We start from the raw sequence: 11,936 nt of genomic DNA on the forward strand, positions 1-11,936 counted from the left end.
GTTAGGGTTAGTATATAGTTAAAATGTTACTGATAGTCAGTAGATTATCTGTTTTGGCATGCTCCTGATACATTGAGTGTGTTATAGAGAAAGTGATGTTTGCAGTAACTGCAAACATGTTAGAATGAAATCAAGGAAAACGCAATAATTGTTGTCATCACTCACATCAGTTATAGTCTTTTATCTTGGTTTTACTGAGCGCTACAGTAGGTTGCTGTTTCTGTAGTGTGCTTTTGTATTATTGATTTTTCTTTCCTGAGAAGTATCCAACAAACCGACCGTAACAAACAAATACATCCACAGTATGAACACGCGTGTCCAAAAATATTAACGCAAAATACAAGCAAAAATGTCCAGTATACATCTGCAGTTTAGGTTCAAAGTTAATGTGTCAAGTATTATTTTTCTTCAGAAATTGTTCAAAGTGCCTGAAATATTCCCCGTTTGAACTGTCTTGCCAGTCTGCAGAACACGTTGCACTAGAATTGTATCTCCTCATTATTAGATTAGATAGATTAGATTCCACTTTATTATCATTGAATAGTACTAGTGGGGTACAACGACATGCAGTTAGCATCTAACTGGAAGTGTAAATAGAAGAGGGCAGGAAATGTACAAGTATTAAGTATAGTGTACGTCACAACGGGAATGTGCAATGAAGACAAATACTGTGCAAATGCTAATTCTAAATTAGCAATGAAGGCAAATAGAGGAAGTGTCTGGGGAGAGGGAAGTCTGGGCATCCCTGCTTAGACTGCTGCCCCCGCGACCCGGCCCCGGATAAGCGGTTGAAGATGGATGGATGGAGGGATGGCAAATAGGGGAGGGCAGAAAATGTACAAGCATTTAGTACTGTGTTTGTATGTACAAGTGGGAAATGAAGAGCTTTATATACAATTGCAGAACTATCCTTCCCACCCGAAACCTACTCTGGGCAAGCTAATACTGTTCCGGCCTCATTCAGTAAGGGAACACGAGGAGGAGACAAGTTGTGTTCAAACTTATTCTTGTAAAAGTTAGAGGCTGGGTTCTAAACATGGTCCATTAAGTGTGGGAGTCTGAGTGTATGGGCAAGAGAGAGAGAGATAGATTCCAAGTGTGATAGGGTCAATGTTCCTCTTTTCTAAGTGTGAAAGATAGATGTTCTTCTTATCCAGGTGTGATAGATAGATGTTCTTCTTATCCAGGTGTGATATATAGGTGTTCTTCTTATCCAGGTGTGATAGATTGGTGTTTCTTTAGTCCAAATGTGATAGATTGGTGTTTCTTTAGTCCAAATGTGATAGATAGGTGTTCTTCTTATCCAGGTGTGATAGATAGGTGTTCTTCTTATCCAGGTGTGATAGATAGGTGTTCCTGTAGTCTAGCTGTGATAGATAGGTGTTCTTCTTATCCAGGTGTGATAGATAGGTGTTCTTCTTATCCAGGTGTGATAGATAGGTGTTCTTCTTATCCAGGTGTGATAGATAGGTGTTCTTCTTATCCAGGTGTGATAGATAGGTGTTCCTGTAGTCTAGCTGTGATAGATAGGTGTTCTTCTTATCCAGGTCTGATAGATAGGTGTTCTTCTTATCCAGGTGTGATAGATAGGTGTTCTTCTTATCCAGGTGTGATAGATAGGTGTTCCTGTAGTCTAGCTGTGATAGATAGGTGTTCTTCTTATCCAGGTCTGATAGATAGGTGTTCTTCTTATCCAGGTCTGATAGATAGGTGTCCCTGTGGTTTATATGTGATAGATAGGTGTTCCTGTAGTCTAGGTGTGGTAGATACTTATCCATGGCTCTGTTGTATCTATACTCAAATGGGTCCAGGGTCAATGGTAGAATCAAGAGGATGTGGTTCTGGACCAGCCTCTCAAAGACCTTCATGGTGAATGAAGTGAGTGCAACTAAATGGTAGTCATTTAGCTTGATCTCTCTCTCATGGGTACTACCAATCAGCTGTGCAAGGGTTAACTTGCGAAAAGGTTCTTCTCACGTTGTCCATGGAGAAACTGAGCCCGCTGTCCAGGTTAGTAGCAGGCGGCTCAGTGGTCTGTGTTTGTAAATGAATCGATTATTCTCAATAACTTCTACTTCGAGTAACTTCAATCAGAAAAGTTTTAAAATAAATAGAGTTTTCTCAGTACAACAGTTTCTGTGTTTTTTTCCCTCTGCTCTCTCTCTCTATCTTGGCAGTGACTAAAATGAGAATTGAATCGGTGAGTTCTCCAAAAAAGATTCATGCCTAGCTGGATTATTTGTTTGATGTGTAGTCAGTCTCCTTCCAATTCAATCACCTGGCTAGCGAGCTGGATACACCCCTGAAGCGACCATTCACCCCATCACAGCCCACTAAACCATGTCATTTGCAGACCACGAAGGGAAAGTGGGTACTAAAGGCAGAGACTGATAGCTTCCTGGCAGACTCCAAATCTATAACAGCAATTCATTTTGCTCTTTTCATATCAACTTCAGACGAAATACAGAATGAAACCATCAATTCGTCTCATTTCACCTCTGTTAATATCAACTTTAGATCCAAATAACAAACTTTCAACATCGCAGTACTTATTCTCATTCCACAGCACCATGGGAAGCATTGAAATTAAATGGTTTTGCTCCGTAATTATAAATTTTTATATAGGGTACAGGAATACATTCCTCAAAAGAAGGCGCTTAGCCACTTTAAAATCCCATGACAAAATCTCAGATAAAGAAAAATGCATTTGGAGCTTCCATTTCTCTTCCGCTTTATACATTACAAAAGATAAAAATACTGTCACGAGCAGTGAATAAGGGCAAAGAGGATGTTGTAGATAGCGTGTTGGAACAGTTTGCGTACAAACCAGCTGCTAAAATGGAAGCTTTGAAAAACACCAACGGTGAAGTATTCAGGTTGACTGTCAGCATGCATCACTTAGCAGAGAACATAGAGCTCAGCACAGAGGCAGAAAATAGGACTCTAAGTGTGGGGACTGTGGGCGAAAGTGTCATGTCATACAGAAATCAAAAGAGGCAATTAGTCAAGCAGGCAGTCATTCAGTAAGTCAGCTTGTCAGATAGCCAGTTGGTCAGCTATTCAGTCAGTCAGCCAGTCTATTAGTCAGCCAGTTCACTTGGCTCTATCCTTTGGATGTGAATCAGAACTTTCACCCATGAGGAGCTTTAAAAATCTATTAATTATATAACTTTAAGTACAATGGCCCAAGTCACTCAGTGTTCCTCACAAAATGAAACATTAGTCACTTTGCCTCTGTACATGCATAGAGACCCTATGCAGTCTTTATAATTGTATTTGTACTTAGTCACTTGGTGTGTCAAATTAATTACTTTCAATTTAAAGAAAATAATCCAAAATGTGTCTGTTACATAAACAACACTGATAAACTGACGGTAAGAAGCAGAACCTGCCTACTTGATGAACACTGGTCTTTTATAAGATCACGTTGTGATGCAGGAGGGCAGATTTTAAAATGTGTCGCCGTTGGCCAACTCAATCTCCTAGGCAGAGCAAGATAGTAATTTAGACAGGGGAAGAATAATGTTGTTGCAAAAGAGTCCGCCTCGCCCACACAGAGGGTTTTTCTTATAGCTGAGAGCAAAATGTACCGCAAAAGGGAAATTTAAAATTGTAATTATAGGTTAACTAAATCTGATGAGCAGATGGTACCCTCCTTCCATTCCATTGGCTTAAATTTAGAAACTGCCCACATCCTCTGTGAATGCTGATATAAACATTGGCGGAAAGCCCAACAAAAACATTACCATGAAATAGTGATAGCTCATATTATTTTTAAGAGGTATTGGCAATATTGTGCATTGTGAAGTGCTTTAAAGAAATGACAACGGACAAACTTCAAAAGAAGAGTGAGCCTGATTAAATGTCTCTTGCCACCTGAAGCATTTTCAGCAGTGGTGATCAATATGTACCAATATATAATCCATACATTTGTTTTGGATCATTAACTCATTACCAAGGCAAAAAATGGCTGTTCAATGTTCACGCAGAATGTTCACACCTGACATATGCCATTACGCACTCTACTAGCCCTTTAAGTTTATTATCTGTTATGTTACAGCATTCAGAAGATGGCTTTATCTCCTACATTTGTGAGATGATACAGCAAACATGTAAATACCATTTCCACAACATGATTTAACAGTATTACACCTCTACAAGTTTTGGCTGAGATATAGCAGTTGACCAGCATCACTATCATAAACACAGTCTGTTCTGAAATACACTCCGCTGTATTTTCTAAAATGGTTGACTTTTATAATTGCACTTCCATCTAACTGTAGTAAAAACTCACTATTATCATTCTTCCACCATCTTGTTTTCTCCAAGGAAAATGGGGCATACCCTTAGATAGATTCCATTTAACTTTTTATTTATTGTATTTCACAATAGCAGCAGTGATTTGTAATCCACTGGGGTGGACCTCTAACCACAAAGTCAAGGCAATTACAGTGCATTGCTTACAGATGCCGTATTCTAATTTGAACCAGTTTCACACAGCAGGATACTAATCCAGCAGCAACAAGAAATGCGCATTTTAGGGACTGATGCAGTTTTCCTTAAGGCAAATACATTCTGGCATGTTTAACTGGAAATAACAAACATTAAAAGCATTTTAAACCTTCAATACACTTGTTTTCATTTCTTGCTGTGCAGGAGAAGTATTGCACGGTCCTGCAACAACAGGAGGATCGAGTTAAGATACGGGTTGGGCTCTGTTTGAAAAGCTTTATTGTACAGCAGTAGCTAATTTAGGTAAAATAGAATTTCCATTATGCGAGCACTGCAATAGTATCTCATGAACACACAGGTTATTGCCAACATAAAGGAAACATCAACATGAGTTGTTCCTCAAGCTCAATATTCATAATACCGTGCTTGTAGCATCGAACGGTCGAAGTAAAAATCCAAATGAAAAAAAGGCCTATGGGAGAAATATCGGGTAGGATAATCAGGCGTGTATTACGTGCATGCATCAATGTCAGCTTCAATTGAAATATTACCATTAATGGTAACGTCATCTGACGCAATCAAGTGAAAAACCAAATCACCCAACATTTCTAAAAAAATAAAACAATGATGGCTGGTTTTGTGCTTTCTCATTCATCCCTCTGTCTAAGTCTTTGAGATGTCTTCTTCTGGCCATGGTAGTAAAAATAATGGGCCACTAGACCTTTCCAGCATCTCGACGCTGCACATGCCTGGTAGGTTATTAATTCCACACCTGTGTGGAAGCACTAGCATTTAAAAGACTTTGCATCCCTCATTTATTCAAAGGATTTCTGCATTTTTTGCAGCTACATGTAGTTCGTCATTATAAAGCACGTAGTTCAACATGGTATGCCTGTATATGGCTGCTTGGGGTCCTTTATTATCTTGGCTGTTACTATTGCGTCTCGATGGTTCGGAGTGGTTCTATTAAAACAAATATTTGTACTAATGCAATCTTAAAGGCTTTTCGACCTCTGACGATCTCTGTATATTCTCTGTACTTGATCTTGCACGTAACTCATGCAGCGTTGCATGGAATGTAAAGGGCAAGCTGACACATCATTAAAACATGATCACTATAAGCAGTATTTTAGGTGAAGATGTGTGTAAGGTGTATATTCTTGTCTGTCATTAAGTTTGATTTGTAGGCCTATAAGACCACCAAAAATATTCAGTAAGATAATACCAATCATTAGGTTGCAGTAGACTCAACACCCACAGGCAATTTAAACAGCTCCATTACAAAAAACTAACGAAAATGACATGAATAAAAACATATACACACATACGTTACGTATGTTACGTACATACATACGTGTTACTTACAATACATACGAATATAAATACATTGAGGCTTGTTTGATAAGAGGTCAGCTTATAGTCCCTTTTGAAGTGAACAACATTACAATAAAGTAATAGGCTAACGATTATTTACATTTTTAGTGATGAATGAGCGATGGTCTTTTGTCATGAAATCCATGCTAATCTCTTTAAGAAGCTGGACAAATAAAAACATTCAATAAATTGAACGGAAAATGTCTCTGTAGGCACCAATATTTGTTGTGTGACGGACCATGGTTATGTACCAATCATCTGTTCGTCCTCTCAAAGTATGCATGGAATTTACTAGTATTGGAGAAGGAAATGGCTGTTAAGAAAACATAGTGAAATCTGAGTTGCTCATGCCTCCAACAATTTATATATATATATATATTTTTTTTTTTTTGGAAGTAGTGAACACAAGAGAACGGAGGGTGTTGTACTGGGAAGATCAGAACCGCTGTGCTTAAGGTAACTCTGTAGGTGTCACACAGGCTTTTTCATACTACAGGCAACGCATGTATGTTTAAATATTAAACATATAACAGCCTCCCTCTTCCCAATGTTTTTGTTAGCCCCCCCAGATCAATCGACATGATTCCATGACAAAAGCTATCGAAAATGCATCATCCTTAACATTAACCTTGAATGGAATTAGTCCTTACCCAAATGATGGTTTAGATTGTACAGTTGTTTTCATTGTCTGAGTGGGTGGGTTGGTATGTCATTATCTGGCAATCATAAGGAAGGCAACAAAGATTACAGCCTATGGTTTCTGAATATATTGTTCATTATTGGCAGTGATAGTTCAACACATTCGTGTTTTGAAAAATAAGCATGTTTCTAGTACATGCCTGCAGGCTACTAAGCCTATGCGGTAGCATGCAAGACCCAGTGCTGCAAATTTTTTTTAGGGTTGATCATGAGAGCTCACATGTTGCATTTATTGGAGAAGTGCAGTTTCTGGTGCTGCTGAGATAGCTGGACAAAATTTAAGCCTAATGGCATTGACAACCTTTTGTTTTGGGTGGGTAATTCTCAGGACCTGCAATATCTAAAGCGTATTAATTTGTGGAAAGCCTTTTTGAAATCTTCATTGGACATGGTGTATATGATGGGGTTTATTAAAGAGTTAAGGTAACCCAACCAAGTAAATATATCAAATAATTCTGGATAATAACACGACGCACAGACAGAAACCACCAAAGTGTAAATGAAAAATGGCAGCCAGCATATAATGTATGCTCCGAGAATGATCCCCAAAGTTTTAGTGGCCTTTCTTTCCCTGGCAGCGGAGATTCGCTTCTTCTCCAGGAGCGTGTCGGATACAGTGACTTTCACATGGTTCACACTGGCAGATGAGCTATTAGCGTCACAAGAAAATGTTTCGTTTGTCCCGTAATTTAGAGAGGTGGTGGACGCCACAGAGTTTGTACCTGGCGAGTTTGTTATCAAATGAGCTGAGGTTAGTCTTTTCCCCGGTTTATTAGATGCCTGTTTCAAAATCCTCTTTCGGGCTTCCACGTAGATCCTACCGTAAAGGGCTATAAGTAACAAAGTGGGAATATAGAAGGCTCCAAAAGTTGAATAAATTGTGTAGAAAATGTGATCAGTGTTCACGTTGCAAGTGGTAACCTCCTCCGCTTTCACCTGGCGCCAAAAGAAGGGCGGAAGTGAGATTGAGATGGCGATCACCCAGGCAGTAGCTATCATTCCCGCCGCGCGCGCTGTCGTGCGCTTCTTGGTGTACTCAACTGCGTCTGTTATTGCCCAGTAACGGTCCAGCGCAATTACGCACAGATGAAGTATGGATGCAGTACAACACGTAATGTCTGAAGACAACCATATGTCGCACATGACTTGGCCCAAAGTCCATGTTTGACTCACTGTGTATAGTGCGCTGATTGGCATCACCAACACCGACACCAGAAGGTCTGTCAGGGCGAGCGATGCTATCAGAAAGTTTGCAGGCGTGTGTAGTTTTCTGGATTGGTAAATAGTAGCAATAACGAATGCATTTGATAATGTTGTTGCAAAAGTTATCAAGGATAATGTAACTGCTAAACCAGCTTGAAAAGCCAGACCTTCCTTCTCTTCTCCTTTAGTAGTGAAATTGGCATTGGTATCACTGGTTGACATATTCCCGAACTCTCCATAAATAAAAGACGTTGGCTTCAACTGACCTGCGCGCTCCATACCTCGACGCTATTTTGACAGATGTCATTGAGATTTGAAGTGAAACCCTTCCGAAAGGGATTAGAGGACTGCTAAAGAAATGTAAAACGTCGCATTTCTTGTAATCGTTTCCATGTTGAACGCTGCTCCATCCCCTCAACGTCCATCTGAACCGAGTGAATTATCCAACAATAAAGAATTGTAAACCCTTCTTGAAGAATCCTTTGTCTTGACTTCCTCTGCGTCTATACTTTATCCTCCTGTTTCTTGTACACTCATCTTGGCAATCAAATGTACACATTTGAATAAATTTCCTTTGTATTCAGTAGACTGTCATTATAATTTTCTGAATTAAAACATGCATTTGTTAAGAATGCATCACAGAATAAATAAAAGTAAAAAGAATGGTACCAATATGTTGTTATTTCATTATTGTTCGTTGATTCTATTAATCCGCTCTCCAAGGCACTGTGTTGGATCTGCGGCACTTCAGAAGTTGGGCGCGGGCGATGAGACGTTATATGGAGAATTATCGCGCTGGCAGAACACTAGCCTAGAGATATCAGCGATCGCACTGATGCCCCCCCCCCCCCCCCCATCTCTCTCTCTCTCTCTCTCTCTCTCTCTCCAGACAAAGTGGTCTCATCCAGGTCATAATGCCCTTGGGTTTAGTATAGCCTAAAGCAAGAAAAAAGAAAACAACATATAATTTAGGCTATTCAAACTATATTAATAACTGTCATATTAAACTATGACGCGGATATATTGTAGGCTGCCTAATTTTACGAAATAAATCCAAAGTGCAAAGTGATCAGTACCTTGGATAGCTCCCCCCAGGAGGACAAGGACCTTGGACAGCTCGTGTTGAAAGTTTGTTGCATTGTCAGTTCAACTGAGAAACTGACATGATTCGTGAAGATTATAGGCTACATTTTATGTTGGTTTTATGATGGCATTGCATTTATGTCTGGCAGTAGCATAGAACTAATAGCTTGTTTTTAAAAATATTTTCAGAAGTTGAACACTAGGAGTTGAGACTGTATGCTTTGTGCTTTGTAAACTTCGTGAAATACTATCTAAATGATAGGCCTACATATATTATTATTATGTTTATTTTGATCCCTATAGTCTTTGTCAAAGCAGCAGCTATTCTCCCAGGGGTCCACACAATATGATCCATTAAAAGGTCTTGTTTTTTCTTGTGCAATGTCTATTATAGTGGAATTATGTGGTTTCAGTCGATAATTTACATGTCAAGTATTGTGATTTTGCTCTGACATTCACCTATAATTCCTCCCCTCTGGCGGAGTTGTTGTCAAAATTGGAACACTAGCCTACTGACTGTGTTATCAAATGGAAACTGGGGAAAACGCCCTTTATGAAAAAAACATTATTCACACAAACTCCGTGATTTCCCAAAATCAACACAGTTCGAGGGTTCGGGGTTGGAGCAACACCCCCGTGACTATGGCTCCGAGTGGATACGTTTTCAAAACTGAAACGGATCACTGCGTCTTAACAATTTAATGACATAGGCCTAGCGTTCATCTAACTGTCATCTAACATTAATAAATAAAATATCATGCTTTCACAATATAGCTGAATGTGTTTTTTAAGATGTTTATGTAATGTTGTTCCATGTAATACTATCTTGTCCATAGTCATGGTTGTGACCAAGAGCAATTTAATTGGTTGATGGTCTATTAGCTCTGAGTAAAAATGAATACAAATAGGCTACAAGTGTGTTTTCGTAAGGTGTTTCTGCAGTCAAGGGTTTTTTGTAGAACATTTGTATTCTACCACTCAATGTGAAATCTAATAAAATCTAATTTTAATCAGTCATTTCACTAAAGCGGATTACATAAAGCATGTTCAAAATGTAATTTTTGATAACATGGCCTTTCAGTTCAGAACAAGGCTTAAACTGAGGGGGTTGGGTTGGCTGGTGTCAATGACTGATGTATTTTACATTGTTTACCAAGCCAGGTATGTGTACTGATGTAAGTGTACAGTCATGTTTTTATGTACAGTTTGTGTTGAACTCCTTTATAAGATTGAATCATATGCTGTTGGTCAAAAGAACATACAGTATAAGTTGAGAATTAAATAAATACACCGCTAATATGGCCTGAAAAATCATGATAATGAGTGCCTCTGTCATATGTGGTAGCAGGCTATAGTGATGTTGCCTTGGAATCATTAATCATACAGTGAGAATCTTGGTGTTCTCCATCTATTCACATTGTGGTTACAATGGTTACAGTTACAGTTTAATGCAAAATGAAGATGGTAGGCCTATTTACGAGGGGATGAAGTAATGTCTTAAAACTGCATATCCCATTATTTGCTGCAAACACAAGTTTTTTGTTCTAGAATACAAGTCACATAGACTCTGTGGTCCACATAGGGTGACCACATTATAAAACCCCCAAGTGTACCGTACGTTAAAGCACGCGCACATGTATGCGCTTATGCACGCATGTTGGTTGTGGTGGGTGCTTGTTTGTTAAGCAGTTCTACGCAGTTATTTATTTGCATCCGATTCGTATGTGGAAACATTACAGTATTATTATTACTATTATTACTATTAATATTGGTGAAAACCCGGACAATTTAGTAGTGAATGTAGAAAACCGGGACATTTTAGTGTTTTACAGATATTTGTCGGGATCATAGGTCGGGACCCGGGACAAACAGCTCGAAACGCGGACAATCTCGGGCAAACCTGGACGTCTGGTCACCCTATGCACATCTATAGCAAAGCCCTATGGTTTACCTATTTTCCGAGAAACATTTTCCCTTCACTGGATGTAAATCTATCAATGGAATGCCTTACTTAACAAACGTGTCTATGGCCCTATTTATATTTCGTGTTAAATTGCAAAAGCTAAAAAAAACGCGGTGCCTCATGGGATTCTACTTCGCTTTTGGAGGCTGCATCCTTGCATACTAAATGGAAGTGCCCACTGAAGAGTCCAAGTAATCCCCTATGACCTTAACAATTTTACTTCCTCAGCTTTGTAAAATGTCTGCAAATGGCGGATGCGCATGCACGCGCGCTCTCACATGATTGACATAGATTATCAAGCGCGAGAGACTAACCACCAGCCAATGTGTGCTTAGTAGGCAGCTGACGTGCTCAGACTGTTCAGACTTGAACATTATAGCTATTCCATTACAAATTACACAGGAATTACTTAAAATGTTTAACCCTAGCTAGTTGTACTACGTTAATAAAAGCACAGTTTGTGTAATCCATCCGAGATGATTTCGGCATAATGATGGATCACAAAATGGAGAAAAGTCCTGCTATCAATAGTATGTAAAAAGTTAGATTGCTAGCTAGCCTTTGGCTATCGCTAAGTAGCTGTTTAGCATGCATTTTTGTGCCTAAGTACTAGTGCTTACGACTGCTTATACTATGCTGTTTTTTGATCTAGGGTTGTTCAGCTAACCGTTCTCTTGTCCACGGTTGTGCATTATTACATAATGTGATTATTTTGGCTAGATTAAAATTAAGCATTTTAGCTACATGCTTTTTACCAATTATGATTTCTGCAATCTTGATCACATGGAAAGATCTGAAAGTAGAGGCTGTTTTTTCGAGAGGTTACAGAATCAGACGCTCTTGATGGTTAATCATGGTTACATTCACTTTGCTAGTCTGTCAGGATTCAGAACATCCTGATAACAATTTGGTATATGGAACTGTTTATCAGAGAACGAGTCTAAAACGAAACTCATATTTTTAGTGTAAGATCAAGCTGATGAACTGTCATTTTTCATATACTTTTTTGCTAATCTGATCTAGCAAGTGGGGCAATTGTTCTGAAGGGCAAGGTACTCATGTAGTGATGTTTTTATATTGAAGTTTCAAATGCATATTAATAAGTGATATGTAACTCCTATTTTTAATCAAGGCATATTCATTCATTTTGTTTATCATTCAT

General features: G+C 38.9%; 2 protein-coding genes across 6 annotated transcripts in view; one reads left to right on the forward strand and one right to left on the reverse strand.

The window, feature by feature from the left end:
• Positions 1-4,351: 4,351 nt before the first annotated feature.
• On the reverse strand, positions 4,352-8,515 carry LOC105017845 (5-hydroxytryptamine receptor 1B). Its single transcript, XM_010882776.3, has one exon. It carries the CDS (start codon positions 8,005-8,007, stop codon positions 6,850-6,852), a length of 1,158 nt encoding a protein of 385 aa, XP_010881078.1. The 5' UTR covers positions 8,008-8,515; the 3' UTR covers positions 4,352-6,849.
• Positions 8,516-11,191: 2,676 nt separating this feature from the next.
• The window catches only part of mei4 (meiosis-specific, MEI4 homolog (S. cerevisiae)), a 35,768-nt gene continuing 35,023 nt past the window's right edge, over positions 11,192-11,936 (forward strand). For all 5 annotated transcript variants that reach the window (XM_010883038.3, XM_020056075.2, XM_020056076.3 and 2 more), the window contains exon 1: positions 11,192-11,304. In XM_010883038.3, the coding sequence (XP_010881340.3) occupies positions 11,265-11,304 (40 nt within the window). In that variant the 5' untranslated portion in view covers positions 11,192-11,264. The remainder of the gene's footprint in view (positions 11,305-11,936) is intronic.

This window comes from Esox lucius, chromosome 18 (genome assembly GCF_011004845.1).
Source record: "Esox lucius isolate fEsoLuc1 chromosome 18, fEsoLuc1.pri, whole genome shotgun sequence".
NCBI lineage: Eukaryota > Metazoa > Chordata > Actinopteri > Esociformes > Esocidae > Esox > Esox lucius.

Excerpts from the sequence above, each read along its gene's own strand:
- LOC105017845 (XM_010882776.3), bottom strand. The coding sequence starts at position 8,007 with ATGGAGCGCGCAGGTCAGTTGAAGCCAACGTCTTTTATTTATGGAGAG.